Below are 18,060 nucleotides of genomic sequence, written 5' to 3'. Positions count from 1 at the left end.
CTTTTGCATCCACCTACATTGTATGACTTTTACAATGCCCCACAAGTCCTATAAAAGTTAACACAACAAACAGATTTTGCAAAAATATACATTATCTTAACAATAACTAGCATAAATCTCCAGTCCTGCATTAATGACCATAATCAAATTCAAAGTAATAGAACAGACTTGGCAGAAACCTATATTTCATTTTCTTCCAGTAAGACAAAGTATAAAATTGGTGTCTACCATTACTGACCCATTATAACCTGCACCAGCTCGAGAAAAAGAGGTAGGCAAGGCAGCTGTAAATGCCACTAACTGTGGTACAAAAAAACAAAAGGAAGGCAGGCAAACTCCACAAAACCAGCGATCCAGCCCAGCTGAAGTGCCACTGTCCCGATGTACTAACTACGCTCCAGTTCTCCTCACTCCTTCAGCAAAAGAAGCATGTTCCAAAAGTAAACTGAAGAATAAGTGTTTTACTATAACCGTTTTTCAAGGTTTTGCAATGACACGAAACCCCATTGTGATGTTGCTATCAGCTGTGTTAAAGCCCTGTAGTGATTGACCAATTTCTTTCTTACCTCATTGGCTTGCCTTGCCTAGAAATTATCTCTTGATTGGCTCGTAAACCTCAATGTCGATTAGCTTTATTTGCGGTATACGAGCACACAAACCGGAGCCATCACTATTCAGTGTGGAACCAGCAGAAAAACACCTGAGAGAGCCTTTAAATGCAGAGCGTTCTGCATAATCCAGAGCACTTGGCTGCTCAGACCATGACATCCTAAAACCCCACCCATGCTGTGATGTCACAGCTCCCTGGTTCTTCCCCTACCCATACAGAAAGTAAAGGCTAGAACAAGGAAACAGTACATGAGTCAAATCTCCTGCTGTGAGCTGTCAGTCACAGCTGATAAACAGATCAAATTACCCTTAGCACTTTGACAGCCAAGGAAGTTAGGTGTGCAGGGGGATGGGAGATGAGTCAAAGTAGTACAATTCAGGCTTTACAAAAGACTGCAATTTAGCCATTCTAAAAAGAAGCAGCAGTAAAAAGCACTTTGAAGATCTGTTTTGTGGCATTTACACTGTTTATGATTTAAGTAGTCATCGAATAGTCAAGGCCAAGAATACAGCTTCCATGGGACCCAACAGTATCCCTAGCTGTGTTCTACATGAACTACAAAGTGAATTGGCACCACACCTGTGTGCCCTGTTCAATCACAGCCTCACTTCAGGCTTTATCCCTACGGAATGGCACACTGCTACAGTCATCCTTCTCCATAAAGGGGGAGCGACTGCAGACCCTGGGAATTATTGCCTCATTAGCCTGTCAAGTCTGATATGTAAGGCTATGGAGTGTATCATCATGGACCTAATTAATAAGGATATAGGGAATCTCCAAACTCTGGATCCCACGCAGTTTGGTTTTGTGAAGGGTAGATCATGCCTGCTCAACCTGGTTGACTTCTTTGAGTCATTCACCACAGCTGTGGATGAGGGCAAGGCAGTTCATACAGCCTACCTTGATCTGGCCAAGGTCTTTGATACCATTCCCCACCCAGGAATTGTTGATAGACTCACCAAACTTGGCATCAACCCCTATATCACTAGGTGGGTTGCAAATTGGCTCACAGATAGAACCCACAGTGTGAAAGTAGCAGACTCCAAGTCAGACTGCCGACCAGTCACAAGTGGAGTCTCACAGGGATCATTCCTGGGTCCTCTGCTGTTTGTCATCTACTTCTCAGAAGTCTAGACCAACATGGAAGGAGGACTCAGGCTGACCAAGTTCGCCAACAATTGCAAGCTGGGAGCCATTATTAACTCCCTAAGTGATGTAGACATCCTACAGAAAGGCCTCACTGAAACCAGTGACTTGTTGTTAAGCCATGGCCTTAAGCTTAATGCCAAAAAATGTGTAGTCATTCCCTTTGGGGAAAAAGTCAGTTCCCACTAATTACCACATTAATGGTAGCGCACTGAACACTGAAGGAGTTATAATAGATGTGGGGACACAGGTTAACAGCAACCTCTCCTTCGACCACCACATTGCTATTGTGGTCAGAAAGTCCTTCTGTGTGGCACATCTCATTACCAACGGTTTTGCATCCAGGAAGAAAGAGGTCATCATCTCTCTCTACTCTTCCCTCATTAGACCAATCATTGAGTATAATGCCCCATTTGGCATGTACCTCACTAAACACCTGCAACAGCTGGAAAGGCCACAAAACTACCTCACAAAGAGGATCCGAGGCCTTAAACACATGTCCTACGTGGACAGACTCAAAAAACTCAAGCTTTTATCTGTCTCATATTGTCTATTAAGTGTCTCTGCTTGACTTACAAAGCCTTGTCTGACCCAGCCCCGTTAGAAATGTTACACCTAAAGAAATCCCAATCCCTCCACACCACACACTCCAGGGACCTCAACCTCATTACCACAATCAACAGAACATGCTGGAGGGACAGGTTCGTAACCCAGAGACTGCCCATGCTGTGGAATAGACTTCCCATACATGTCAAGTAGAGTACCTCACTGGTCCTTTTCAAGAGAAATCTTGATGAGTGGATGGGAAATAGAAAGTTCACCCTGGGGATCACTCCAGTAGCTCTACTTGATGGAGGCACCATGAACTAACGGCAGCATGATGCCATGGCACTTCTATGGGCTAGGCTTGTAAAGGCTAGGCTTGTAAAGGCTCCAAGACCGTTGGCCTAGTACACATCTATGAACGGCATGAAATGTTGCTTAAAACTAACTGACTGAAAGACAGCAGTATTTGCATGTAAAATCAGTGTGGTGACAGGAGCTTTAGGAAGAAAGAGGCCTGCATGATGTAATTTTTTTACAGACAAGTACTGTGTTGTGGGATACATAGAGGCAGACTAAACAATCAGAATTCGTTCAAGATGCCAGACCCCATGTGATCAGACTCCGAAATTGCGTAAAAAAATATTTAAAAAACTGTAATGTTAAAATGTAGGAAACACCAAACGGAAATTTATGAAGCTATTTCATTAAATGAACTTAATGTGGCCCTTTCAAAACTGAAATTTCTGTTGGAGGATCATCTTATGCAAGGTGTAATAGATGAGAAATTATTCAACTTTTTAGCAGTACCCAAACCCAGAACCCCCGTTCTCTTCGGCATTCCAAAAGTACATAAGGGGCTTGACCCGCACAGTTTTAGACCTATTGTTGCAGGAGCAGGGGGAATTACGGAGCCCCTAAGCAAATTTGTAGATTTTCATCTTAAGAAGTTTGTCTCCACTTTGGACTCTGTCTGTAAGGACTCTTGGGAATTTTTATCGAGCATCAGTCTGGCGTTTTTTGGCACTGATTTACTTCTGGCTACAATTGATATTAAAGAACTGTTCCCTAGTATCCCTCACAACAGGAATTGATTGGTTCAGTGAGATTTTGGCCTCAGAGTCAGGTTTGAATAACAACTTAATTAATTTATTAATTGAATTTATGGGCATTATTTTACAGAATAATTTCATCTACTTTAATGGCAAATTTTTTCGCCAAAGAAAAGGTGTAGCTATGGGTGCCCCCTGTGCTACGGCCTACGCTAACATTGTTTTGCATAAATGGGAAAAGCATTTTGTCCACGCGTCCAAGTGGAGTAAAGCCATAGTATTTTATAAAAGATACCTGGATGATATCTGTATTCTATGGCAAGGTTCAAAGGACAGTTTTTTGGAATTCTTTGATTATATTAATAAGACAATACACTTCTACACTTCTTGTCTTTTACGTTTGAAATTATTGACACTACCCTTCATTACTTGGACGTTTTACTCACTAAGGAATTGGAAACTAATAGTTTCCAAACACAAATTTATAGAAAGAGCATGTTCTCTAACTCCTTTCTGCATTTTGATAGTGGGCACCCTTTTTACCTGAAAAGGGGCATTATCAAAGGTCAACTTATTAGGGCGTCCAGAATGTGCAGTACTTTGGAGTTATTTTTTATGGAGGTTGATTTTCTGAGAACATTATTTCTGGAAAGGGGTTATCCTTTGTGGCTTTTTCAAACCACACTTTCAAATATTTTAGAGAAAAGAGACTCTCTCTATCCTCCTTTATTAGGAGCAGGTTTACCGCTGCCTTCACCCTCCAATAAACAGGAGCTTAGTGTACACAAACATTTTGTTTATACTTTTACTAGTGATGCAAAAGAGATAGAAAGTATAATACAAGCATTTGGCCGATAGTCTCAATGCATGAGGACATTGGTTTATATTTGCCCACAACTATTAATTTCACTAGAAAAAGGAACATTCATTTAAAAGGCATTTTTGAGCAAAATAGTAATGGGACACATTTAGTAGTAGTGTTTCGTGCAAAAGGGCTGGTACTTGCAGCTGTGGTAGATGCAACCAGTGCTCCTTTATTTTGCAAAGTGATCATATTTTTATTCCTTCTAGAAGATTTACTATTAGAACACACGGGCATTACACATGTTCATCATCAGGGGTGGTTTACCTTGGCATTTGTGGAGGCTGTCAGAGTTTCTATGTGGGCAAGACGGAGAGAATTCTTAAGCGTAGAATCTATGAACATTTGTATGAGATCAAAAAAAGGAAAGAAACTAACGCGTTTTACAAACACTCTCTGACTTGCCCACAGATGTCACTTAAATTCTTCGTGCTTGAAAAGGTGAACCCAGATCCGAGGGGAGGTGACTGGGAAACCAGACTCAGCACGAGGGAACTGATTTGGCAACTCAAGTTGAATGCTACTAAACATCCAGGCTTGAATGACTGTATTAATTTAGCGCCGACTTTGAAAATTAACAGTAACATTCTATGAAGGTAGTTCACACATTTTTTGGATTTATTATAGTCGCACGCTGTTTTTTAGAGTTTAGGCAGGGCGGTGTAGTTTTTATTCATTCATTTTTACATTCTTATACATGCATTTGTTATAAACAGATTTTTTAGTTAAAGGTCTGCATACACTTTCAAACAGAAACTGCAAAGTACATAGGTTGATCAGATTAGTACATCTTTTCAACAGAGCACATTTTGCAGTAGCGCTTGTTTGCATTCTGTTGGTTTTGTATTAAAGAAGATTTTCGCATACAACGACGTTGGTGGATTCCACTTTTTATCTTTTGAGACTACTGTTTTTTGAAAGTCAAAATCTCTACCCAAATCTTTACCACTTTAGTGTGGTTCGATTTGTTCTTCAATTTGTGGTGTCCTGGAAGTGTTTGTTTGCCTCAAGCTCTTGGTTTCTCTTTCTTGTTCTTTGTTGGAGTTCTTTTTTTGGACATTTATACATAGAGGCACACTAAACGATCAGAATTCGTTCAAGATGCCAGACCCCATGTGATCAGACTCCGAAATTGCGTAAAAAATATTTAAAAACCTGTAGTGTTAAAATGTAGGAAACACCAAACCATGATGAAATAAACATGTTTTTGAGTCTGTGGGTGCAGTTCTCCTTTAATGTAAATCTAGTTTAAAAACTTGAAAACTAGCTCCTTAAGAAAATTCACCAGCTAGCCTTGTGAAAGTAAATTAGTTTTGTGACTTATGTTTAGTACATTGTAAAGCTGAAGCTGCTGGAGAGATGGATACTCATTTCCAACACTGTTTTCCCATGGCATTTATTTTTCATTTTTTAAACTCCAGTTTTCTTAGGACAGTAAAAGCACATTTTAAGTGTAAACTACTGTTCCTCTACTGAAGAAATCATAGTGCGCACACTGAACATCTTTTTATTGATGTCTTCTGTATCTTGAGTGGATCAGTTTAGCTCTTGTTAATTTACACTTGGACATGCCAGACGCTGCACTTTGATAAAACATCTGCTTACAGAAAATCTCAACAATTTTCACTTTGCTTTTATTATTTAACATGCTTACTTTACAGAAATGAAGAATACTACCCTTAACTAATTCTGCATTCTTTTAGTATGTTCTTGTAATGTACGTTGTGCGTGTCAGGAAGAAATTGGTATCAACTTTAAGTAACTCCTTAGACCCTCATAGTTCAGCCCAAGTTGCAGATTCTGATCTCAGCTTTATTTAACTTTACCCTTTTAATTTCCAAGTTTTCTGTGTCATGCTTAAATTGTAGCTATGTAAATGATAAACTAGTTTACATTAGTAGTGGCTTGTTAGTAATCAAGTCAGCTGCCACTGAGTTTTTTCTACATACACACTGCATTTCTGTATTTATGCTTTTACCCTTTGCGTTTAGAATCATACCTCCTCCTCCTTGATAGGACTATACAATAATGTTAAACCACTTAATACAAAATATATCAATGAAAATTTAAACAACTTTTATTTCTTACCTCCATTTAGTTATTTCCTGAGCAAACAAACACAACAAAGTGAGATTCATATGCTTTGTCCTCATGTGCATTTTAAAATAGCACATGGTGAGAGTTGACACTCAGCAATTTCCTTCAGTGTTCAACAAGTTCATTTTAAGTCTTACAGTGGATATAAAAAGTGTACACACCCCTGTTACAATGCCAGGTTTTTGTGATATAACAAAATGAGACCACAATAAATCATTTCTAAACTTTTCCCACATTTAATGTGACTTATAACCTGTACAGTTCAATTAAAAAACAAATCAGTTAGGGGGAAAATATAAAAAATAAAAAACGTACCATAAGCTGGTTGCATAAGTGTGCACACCCTTAAACTAATACTCTCTTGAAGCACCTTATGATTTAATTACAGCATTCAGTCTTCTTGGGTAGAAGTCTTATCAGCATGGCACATCTTGCCTTGGCAATATTTACCCACTCTTCCTTGCAAAAGCACTCCAAGTCTGTCAGATGGTGAGGGCATCTCTTGTGCACAGCCCTCTTCAGGTCTCCCCGCAGATTTTCTGTTGGATTTAGGTCTGGGCTCTGGCTGGGCCATTCCAAAACTTTAATTTTCTTCTGGTGAAACTATTCTTTTGTTGATTTGGATGTATGCTTGGGGTCATTGTCATGTTGAAAGGTGAAATTCCTCTTCATCTTCAGCTTTCTAGCAGACGCCTGAAGGTTTTGGGTCAAAAGTGACTGGTATTTGGAACTGTTCATAATTCCCTCCACCCTGACTAAATCCCCAGTTCCAGCTGAAGAAAAACAACACCAAAGCATGATACTGCCACCACCATGCTTCACCGTGGGGGTGGTGTTCTTTTGGTGATGCGAAGTGTTGTGTTTGCGCTAAGTGTACCTTTTGGAATTGTGGCTAAAAAGTTCAACCTTTGCCTCATCAGACCATAACACATTTTCCCACATGCTTTTGGGAGACTTGAAGCATTGTTGTGCAAATTTTAGCCTAGCCTAGATGTTTTTTCTGTGTAAGAAAAGGCATCTGTCTTACAACCCTACCCCATAGCCCAGACATGTGGAGAAATACGGGAGATTGTTGTCACATGTAGTATACAGCCAGTACTTGCCAGAAATTCCTGCAGCTCCTTCAGTGTTGCTGTAGGTCTCTTGGCCTCCCTGACCAGTTTTTTGTCTTGTCTTTTCATCAATTTTGGAGGGATGTTCAGTCACTTGCAACGTCACTGTTGTCCCATATTTTCTGCACTTTTTGATAACTATCTTCATTGTGTTCCATGGTATAGCCAATGCTGTGGAATTTTTTTTGTACCTTTCTCCTGACTGATACCTTTCAACAATGAGATCCCTTTGATGCTTTGTAAGCTGTCTGTGAACCATGGCTTTTGCTGTAGCAGGCAACTGAGTAAATGTCAGGAAAATGCTACTAGGACAGCTCAACTTTATTTGGGATAAATCAGTCTCTTTAATTAATAGCAGGTGTGTACCCAAAAAGATTGAATGCTGTAATTAAATCAAAAGTTGCTTCAACAAAGCATTAGTTTAAGGGTGTGCACACTTATACAACCAGCTTATTGTACGCTTTTTATTTTGTATATTTTTTCCCGTAACAGATTTGTTTGTTTTTCAATTGAATTGTACAGGTTATATAGGTCACATTAAAGGTCAGAAAAGTTTTGAAATGATTGTGTGGTCTCATTTTTTATATCACAAAAACCTGCCATTTTAACAGGGGTGTGTACACTTTTTATATCCACTGTATGCACAGTCCTCACTCTCACCATTATATCCCGGTAGCTCCTGCTCAGTACAAAACAAGACTCATATTTTTCAGCTTAACCCTAGGTTGAGCAACTCACAGTGTGACTAATTCTCCATTTCTGCCACTGTTCAATAAGCTTACCTGTTAGCTATTCTTTAGTTCCTCACCTTTCAGCAATAACTGCATCTGGTTTGAATTTGAGCTGCTTCTAATGCTGCTGGTGTGCTCTTTGGCTTCTGTCTGTTACTTGAGCATTTTCCTTTAAAACAAGGGAAACTGTTTCACTGGTATAGTCTTTCTTGAACCCATCTTACTTAAGTAGGGTCCAGAAACTGAGTCATTGTTCTTCATCTTGATCACTGCTGCAGTAGCTTTAGCTATATGGGTTATATCCTTGGCTACTGCTGCAGTGATCATTTCAACATCTGCTATTATAGAAAGCTTAACTTGCACATTTGTATTGTCTTCACCTTAGTGACTAGCATTCTGTTGACTGAATTTTATCACCTTCAGAGCCAGATTTGCACCCATATATATTTTTAAGGACCACTTGGTATAGCAATTTGAATCTTACCCTGGCCTTGCAACAACTCTTAATGACTGGAATAAACTTAATCATTTTTGTTCAGTATAAAGTGAGTAGTATTTTTCTGCAAGTAATGCTGGCATTGCCGGTACTCAGCACTCTTCCTTTTTGCATAGTTGTATCAGAAACATCTCTTTCTACTGGTATGACCACATTTTAACCAGTGTGGATTTCTGCTGCTTTCTGGCAGTTAAATTAGGAATGTCAGTGAGATGCACCCACAGTTAAATCCTCCTGAGGAATACCAGTCTAGTTACTTATGTGTGCATTCATAAAGTCATTACTGTGTAGTCCTTGCAAGCCTCTATGGTACTGCAGAAAACTTCATGTTTTTTCTTTGTGCTTTAGTTTATTTAGTTGTGTTTGTTTACTGGGATGATCTGACTGGGCAGAGCCCCTTCTCAGTGGTGGCTATTTCTTCAAAAAGATCCTCAAACTCTTAATAGGAGCTTGAGTAATTTTGAAGTTCCCTCACCCCCACATTAGTATCAGTGATGAACTTGGGCACTGACTCACATTGGGGGCAAGCCTGCAGTATATTGCACTGAGTGTTGGGTGATAGGAGTCTATTGCCCTGGAGTTTGCCAACCAGGTTTTTTAAGTGTGTATGTGCACGTGCATGTGAGTGGGAGAGTGTCAAAGGAAAAATAAACTTCAAAATGATCAATACATGGCAGGTTCAGGTTAAGGCACTTTAATCTTGCAGCAAGGAGACAAAAACATGTTAATACAGAGTTTGTCTAACTAAAATCAGGAAGTAAGGTCATTTTTATACATTTTTTAACAACACATTGCCTACCAAGCTGACGTAACAGATCGCAAGTTTTAACATCATTACTCTATAGCAGCTGTTTGTCCATGATTTTCTGCTTGCACTATCAGTTTTATGAAAAACTTCCTAAGAAAAACAACGTGGCCTTGGTTACCGCCAGTTAGATGCAGCTTCCCACTATGTTATGTTACCATTCAAGGTACTATAGCTAATTCGAGCACAAAGCAAGTACAGATTCTTCAAGCAGTCTTTTATTTCATGTATCTCTTCTTTTCCGCAGCTGTGCATGTTCTCATAACACGAACAGAGCTGATTGTTCATATTCAATCATGTTATAGAAAACAGTATTGTTCTATTCATACACTATTAATTCATTTCCCTGACCTAGCAGATAATCACCTGCTTTTCAGTACATTTTCAAAAGGTATAAACACGAATTTTGCTGTGCTAGCAAATACTAGGTCAGGGTGCATCTTGCAGTTTCAGAAAGCATACTGTGGTTTGAAAAATCATCTTATAATTTCATACAGAATTAAGCTGTACATAAAATAGAATGAAATGTGTTTACTCTTTTAGCTTCTAATAAGCACTAAACATATATATTAATACATATTTCTCTAACAGAGAGAGATCATTACCAGTCCCCCAGCTAGCATCAGATACATTCCTGGTGCAGTTCCATACCCATAAGTCCAGGTTCCACTAGATGTAAAATATTTTCTTTATGTCTAAACCTTGAACTTCATAGTTTGTGGTGGATGTCATCAGCCTGGGATGACAGATCTTGCAGTACCAAAGTCAGAATATCTTGGAGAAAATTCCTTTATTGCTAGCAACCTTGATTTTAACTGGGTGACTGTAGAGACCATTGACCAGTATCAGTCTTGACACCCTGGAGTTTCATCCATTCAGCCTGAGGCTTTGTGTACTACACCAAGAAAACTAGCCCCCTGCTGGTTGGGAGTGTGCTTCCTCTGGACAGTTTATTTGCCAGAGAGGAGGATGAGCATGTACTTCAGCCCTTCTTAGTCAAGGTTGAGCCTACCATCTTTGGGGTCAAGAAGAGCACTTTAGCAGTGGATTACAGTCCTTGTTGAGTGCTGTGTTTGGCACCTGGAATTGTGTGTGTAAAAACTGGCTCCTGATAACTTGCATAAGTAATTCTCATGTTCTTCCATTTTTCTGATTGCTCCATGGGCTGGAGTTTCGCTGTAACCATATGTGGCAGTGGTTCAAGTTGTGCATAATCTCAAGTTAGTAAAGACACCGTCTTTGTGATCTTTGATAGTTGCATGATTGATGCAGAGGCATTTGGAATTGTTACCTAGGTACCATACTTTTCATTAGCATGTTGAGATAGAGTTGAACTGCAACAGCAAGAGTAGAACCTGCTCATGTTAAGAGCAGAGCTCATTTTGTAGTTTGCATGTGAAATCACACTGTGAGCTGGGGCAAAGAATATGTACCCTGAGGGAAAAAAAGTGATGAGTTTTGATGACTGGAGCAGATGAATCTACTTACTGCTCCACTATGGAAGGGCCATAGTGTTGACTCGTGATCAACCGTAGTATATTTATCTGTTTACATACTTACTACTTATTTATTTTAACCTTGAAAGGTAGCAAATACCTTGAAGTCTCATTTTTTATTAATACAAAGTGGAAGTATTTGAAATGCAGGCCAGTATAATATTTTTAGGAACAACAAGACCATGATCTGAAACAAACAAATGGCTAATATTGCTCCTTTTTGTAATTTAGACTGTTTCAGCCAGTACTCTACGGGCAGAAGCCAGAAGGCAAGACTGTTGTATTCACTAGTACTCAACCGCAGCGCACAACAGCCACAACTACAACAACAGTAGCACAGCAGGGACAGGCATGGGGCAAATCCCCTGTCACTTCAGTCCCTTCTGGTCAAGGTAGGTTGGAAGATGAGGGGTATGTAAGAGATGCTGTATTCATTTTACTGTGTATAATTTGTGATTAATTTTTATTTACTGCAGTAGCTTGGAGTCAGTTGTGCTATCAAAGTGCATTCCATTTTGTGTTTTTTTTTCTTTTACTTGCTTTGATATTAAGTTGCATGAGGGAAGGAAGTGGGATGCATTTGCTGTAGTATCTTATCTAAAACATTGCTTTGCCAGCCTGTCAGAAGGATAATGCCCTGGCAGTGGCCCAGGTAACTGGAGTTCAAATATTGTCTCAGGCCCTTGAAGGCAAAGCATGGATGATGGGAGTGTCTATTGTTGGGGGGGGGGGGGGTCATGCTGTGCATTTCTCGGGTGGAAGCCAGAGCATGCGAGGGAATGACACTGGGCTGGTGGACAAGAACACAGAAATCTTTGTCATGAGGGCCTGGGTTGGAGATGCATGCTGAAGCCATTCCTTATTACTGACCAGTCTGAATGTCAGCACACTAGAGGGCAGGAGATTTAGGACTGTAGAAAACACTGCAAGTTGCATTATGACTGCTCCTCACTCAAGCTCATTCCACTCTCATTGCCCTTTATTTCACACCCCAAAGAAACACACACAAGATTTGGGTTCTATGTGTATGGGCCTCCGCTAAAGGGAGGCCCTCCTGGCAAAGAGTTACACCATGGGGCATCAGGGTTCAAGGATCCAGGAGCTGTAATATTTGGGATGAGCTATGGAGGAAGCGTGATGTCAGTTGCAGTAGTCAAAATAGCCATTAGAAGTATTTAAAATGCACAGCTAGGGTGGTTAATGTAATCTTTGTTAAATTATGGTAGTATTTTGGTGTAATGGATAATACATTGAGTGACCAAATGACTAAATTTGATTAGAAGCCTGAGTAGTGAAATAGTCAGCCAGGGGTTGACAGTGAAGTCAGAGCATTGTCTGGGTGTCACCCCTCCCTTGGAGAAAGATGTTAAAGTCCCCACCATAGGAATGCTGTCTTTGGGAAGGCAGTTTTCTTTAGTTAGTGTAGTTAAGAGTGTGAATATGAACCTGTCACCCATCGAAAGGGCGTTAAGTGCTCTCACTAGGAACTGTGGGTATATAAAGTCTGTTGCATGAGATGGAGCCTTGCGTGCATTGGACCTTACCTTCTGGCCAACAGTGGGAGGCTAGTTGAAATAAAAAAGAAACCCTTGTGACTCTGCTCAGATGGCAATTTTGGACCCACTCTGTCTCTTCCCTCTTCAGCTGTACTAAGATGTTTGGTGGGGGATGGAAGAAATAGAATATTATGGAATGGGGTTGCTTTGTTTGAGATGTGAACGGGGTCAAAAGTATTTAAAAGGAATATTAAATTCTAAACATTGCTATTCTGCCAGAACTTTGTCTGGTATGAGAGGTGGTCATTAAGAGAAGCCCAGAAAGACTGAGGCTGGAATTTGTGCAAAGGGCAGTAGCACTGAAAATATGCTTGTTAAAGTACCCATCTCTTGAAATTGACTTTGATTGTCATGCAATTCTTCATTCGAATTTGCTGTAACAGAAAACAAAAAAAAAGGTGTTGAGGCCTTACTGTAAATTTATAGATGAACTGTTTTGCTTTGTCAACAGGCTGAAGCACTGATTTATGTGTGGACTTGGTCCATCTGGCAGAGTTTTGAGACCCTGTTTCCATACACAGTAGATTGTAAAACTTCCCATTGCTCGTGCATTACCCAGGTGTGAATCTCTGCTAGATTTTGAAGGTAAGTATATGTGGGTTTGTGCATGTCCAGTGGCCTAATGCACTAGTGTTCAAATACAAAGTGTACTAGTGATCAAAACCCAACCTGTCAAAAAAAATCACTTGCAGTGAGTGTTTTTTGCACCCCACAAATCCCTTTTTCTTACTTCTACCAACTCTGATATCCCATAACTGTGTAAATGGGCAAATTACTGCTCCCTGCAGTACTGTAATTTCCCACAGAAAATACTGGCACTTTGCAGTCACCTCTCTTTATGATCACATGTGCCACTGCAGTTTAGTAACCTGAGCAACTGACCATTTGAGTAAAACCTTTATATATATATTTGCAGGAAAAGTGCTTTATTCCTTCTTAAAAGTAACGACAGACACTGCAAAGTATCTGCTGCCTAAGAGAGGTCTTGGCTAAATATGTTTTTGCCGTTTCTAGATTGCCTTGGGAGTAAAAAAATGCAAAAGTTGTCCTAATATCTTTTCCTGAGTGTAGGCCCTGGAAATCTGATCACTTAATATAAATCTTGCCAATCTCTACATTGGGTATTGAAATCCTTGCCTTCCTGAGTCACCTTATTGGAATTTTTTCCATATCCTGAAAGGAAATGTCTGCCACCACAGACAGTAGTGGAACATGTGGATGTAAAGACCAGATTATCATAGCTGCAAGTAACATGACCTTGTAAGCAATTTACAGTGCTCCTAATAAGCAGGGCTGTTCTGCACCTTTTGGCATTGCTCTGCAAAGTTGTGTGTAGCTGTTGGTCTTGAGTTTCCTAAGTATCCATCAGTTGAATTCCATTGATGTGTCATACCATAACAGGTACAAGCATGGAAAATCTGAAGGTAATGCTACTCAATGCTAGAAGTCTAAACCTCAAAATGCACTCTCTCGATGCACTCCTAAAAATGGAGAACATCGATATCTGTGCAGTAACTGAGACCTGGTTCAAGGCTCCTGAGAGCACCCCTGCAATACCAGGCTACAACTCTTACCACACTTTTCGGCCACCAAACCAGGATCGAAACACTAAAGGTGGAGGAATGTCCATATTCACCAAGGCTATTCATACCACCAGGTTAGTTGCCCAACACAATGCGTCTGAAATTCTCCAGGTGCAACTAACACTAGGTAAGACTGCAATCCAAATTGCATCTTGCTACAGATCCCCCACCATGCCCCAAGATTCTCACTACACCTTTCTAAACACACTGGAAAATATTAATATACAACCAAACCCCCTAATACTGGGTGATTTCAACTACCCTGCCATTAACTGGGAAAACTACTCGTGTACCAACACCTTTGCCCAGCGGTTCTTGGAATTCATAAATTCCAATGCCCTGGATCAACTTATCCATTGTCCCACCAGGGGCTCCAATATCCTAGACCTGGTCATTACCGACATGGAAAATTGATGCTCCACACCTATGGTCACCCCCTCGTTGGTCAGATCAGAACATAAGCTTATCACCTTTAACATCCACATCCCACCCCCACCCCCACCCCCCAGTAAGGAAACCTCCATAAAAAACTTCTCCAGCGTCAACTTCGTGCTACTCAAGTCAGAAGTTAAAAACTTCATGACACCCATACAGATGGGAACTGAAAGTTCGACTGCTCAGTTCTACACTAAGGCACTGTATGAGCACATCCACTCATGCATGAATCGTGCCATCCTGAATAGAACCAAGATGCTCTCCTCCAAAAAAAGGAAGCCAATCTGGTGATCCCCTGCCATAAACAAACTTTGCAACAAAAGGAGGAAACTGTTGCAGAAAAGAGGAAAATCCCAGGATGCAAAAAACTCCCTTACCAGCCTCAGTAAGAAGCTGAGATCCCTCATAAAGTCCTCCAAAGCTAGTTACGAAAATGAAATTGCCAAAGATTCCAAAGACAGCCACGAGGCATTATATAACTATGTCAAGAATCTAAATGGCAATGCTCAGATCTGCTCTGAGCTACAACAGAATGGCATTAAATATACTGATCCCAAGGATATTGCCAATATCCTGGCAGATCGATTCAGTGCCAACTTCACCCCTCTCTCACCCCCTAAATGGCCCATCTCAATACGGAAGATTGCCGATTTCCAGTAATAATGGCCACACAGGTAAAAAACGCACTCTCCAAAGCTAAGAATACAGCATCCATGGGACCAGATGACATCCCGGGCTGTGTACTACATGAACTACAAAATGAACTGGCACCTCACCTAAGTGTTATGTTTAATCATACCCTCACCTCAGGCTTTGTGCCCACTGAATGGCGCACAGCTACAGTTATCCCACTCCACAAGGGGAGATCCACCTTGGATCCCGGGAACTACCGCCCCATCAGTCTGACGAACTTGATCTGCAAGGCCATAGAACGTGTTATCATGGGACTTGTAAACAAAGACATTGGCAACCTTAAAATACTGGACCCCACCCAGTTTGGGTTTGTGAAGGGCCGATCTTGTCTCCTGAACCGGATTGACTTTTTTTAATCAATCTTCAGAGCTGTGGACGAGGGTAAGGCAGTCCACACAGCCTATCTGGACCTCTCCAAGGCTTTTGACACCATCCCCCACTCTGGAATCATAGATAAACTTACTAAGCTGGGCATTAATCCCTACATCACTCGATGGGTTGCCAACTGGCTTACTGACGGAACCCACACTGTAAAAGTAGCTGACTCCAAATCCAGCTCCAGACAAGTGGAGTACCTCAGGGTTCAGTCTTGGGACCTCTCTTGTTTGGCATCTACTTCGCTGAAGTACAGGCCAGCACTAATGGACTCTGGCTAACAAAGTTTGCAGATGACTGCAAACTGGGAGCCATTAGTGAATCCCCAAATGATGTGGGTATTCTACAAAAGGGCCTTACAGAAGCAGATGCTTGGCGCCAGAGCCATGGGCTCAAACTCAGTGCCAAGAAATGTAGAGTTATCCCCTTTGGGGAAAAACCATGTACCTGTGAATTACCACATAGGTAGCAGTACACTGTACACTGAAAGTGTGATAAGAGACTTAGGGACACAGGTGGACAGTGGTCTCACCTTCAATAACCACATCGCCACAGCAGTCAGGTAATCCTTCTGTGTGGCACACCTCATCACTAAGGGCTTTTCATCAAGAAAAAAGGAGGTCATTGTCCCACTGTACTCATCCCTCATTAGATCCATTATAGAATACAACACCCCATTTGGTATGTACCTCTCAAGACATCTGCAACAACTGGAAAAGCTGCAGAAATACCTCACTAAAAGAATCACAGGCCTGAAGCCAGATGCCCTATGCTGACCGTCTTACAAAACTCCAGCTATACTCTGTCGCATGTCGTCTACTCCGAGGTGATGTCTGCTTAACATACAAGACCACGTCAAACCCAGAGCTGTTGGACATGCTACACTTAAAGAAATCCCAATCCCTCAGAGCCACACACTCCAGGGATCTAAACCTTGTCATCACAATAAACAAAACATGCTGGAGGGGTAGGTTCCTGACCCAGAGACTCCCCAGACTCTGGAATAGACTGCACATACATGTCAAGCAGAGCGCCTCTTTGACCCTCTTCAAAAGGAACCTTGATGATTGGATGGAAGAAAGGAAATTCACCCTGGGATTACGTCAGTCGCCCTGCTAGACAGGGGTCCAGGAAAGTAAATAGTGTGGGAAGAAATAGCCAGGGAATTGTTATGGCTAGGCTTGTATAGGCCCTAGGGCCGATAGCCTAGTACCAACCTATGAATCTATACTGTGGTCCCTGTTTGACTGGCTAAGAAGATACAGCAGAAGATTAAGAAGTTTAAAGAACTCTTTTAACCCCATGGCATGGAAGGATAAAGCTCTGACTACTTTTCAGGTGACTTGAATTTGAATAGTGGCTCAAGTGACTGTAGGAGATGACCAGAGAGTTAGAGAGTGCCATAATCCCCATCTTCGGGGGGGGGGGTGTTAACATGCTACATGAGTGACCTCTAACTGGGAGCACTAGGTGTTCACCCTGTGGATCTTGGAGCCAGGACTGCTTGTGCTACTGTAATTCAGTGCAGTACATAGCCAAGAGAAAGCTAGTATGCAAAAACATGCTTCCTATAGGGAGATAATAATTACAGTTTCAGAAGGACTGTACATTTGGGTTGGTACTCACACATGGAAATAATAGGTTGCATATCAGGACCAGCCAGCTGGCCTGTTCCCTATTGCCAGACTCTTGCCATGGAATGGAGGGCTGATGGAGGTTTCCTACTAGGTACCACATAGCTTCCCTTCATCTTGGAAAGTAGTTGCATCAGGATGTTTTTTATTCCTCCTGAAAAATGTGCTAGAATGTATACTTCAAAATCTGGGTTTTCTAGCCCCAGGGAACCTTAATCATAGTGGGTTTAGTGATCAGGCAGTGGAATTGGTTGCTTCATTATAACATATCTGTAGAGATACTTCCTACCAGTGTCTTAAGCTTGGAGTGTTGTCATGCATAATTCTATCTCATGATGAGTCCTGTTTAGTGGTCCTGGAATAAAATATGCATCAGATCACAGTTTGCTGATCCATGTCATTGAACTTTGTTATACTGAAGGCCCTTCATGCCTTTTTTTTTCCCATCCTGTAGAAAATAGTTGTCTGTTTTGATACATTGTGTAGTGATGGGATTTTGATTTAGCAGATAGGTTGATTTATGGCCTTCTCCCCTATGTAGGGAGGTTGTCGACAGTGTAGTAAACCTATATGTTCTATAGAATCTAGTGGATGAACTCATTCATTTGTGCTTTGGAGACTCCCCCACCCCAAAATTGCAGCTGCTTAGTTTTGCTCTTAGGGCATCTTCTGGGTCTTGAAACTTCAACTGGATTGACTTCCAGTCCACAGATTCCTTTGGATTTCTTCTGTATTTTCTTTCCTGGAAATGAAAGTTCACTTCTTTTGAATAGATTAGAGAATCCTGCTCTAGCCATACAGAGTTTGACTGAGGATAATTCTTAAAGCAGATTT

At 41.0% G+C, this 18,060-nt stretch overlaps 1 protein-coding gene across 3 annotated transcripts in view; it reads left to right on the top strand.

The window, feature by feature from the left end:
• EP400 (E1A binding protein p400) overlaps positions 1-18,060 on the top strand; it is a 3,509,270-nt gene that overhangs the window by 1,552,354 nt on the left and 1,938,856 nt on the right. For all 3 annotated transcript variants that reach the window (XM_044065578.1, XM_044065569.1, XM_044065563.1), the window contains one exon: positions 11,182-11,342. In XM_044065578.1, the coding sequence (XP_043921513.1) occupies positions 11,182-11,342 (161 nt within the window). The remainder of the gene's footprint in view (positions 1-11,181; positions 11,343-18,060) is intronic.

This window comes from Protopterus annectens, chromosome 1.part0, assembly GCF_019279795.1.
Source record: "Protopterus annectens isolate FY-2018-M chromosome 1.part0, PAN1.0, whole genome shotgun sequence".
Taxonomy (NCBI): Eukaryota; Metazoa; Chordata; order Ceratodontiformes; family Protopteridae; genus Protopterus; species Protopterus annectens.
The sequence above is the reverse complement of the archived record's forward strand: the minus strand, read 5'-3'. Positions and strand labels throughout refer to the sequence as shown.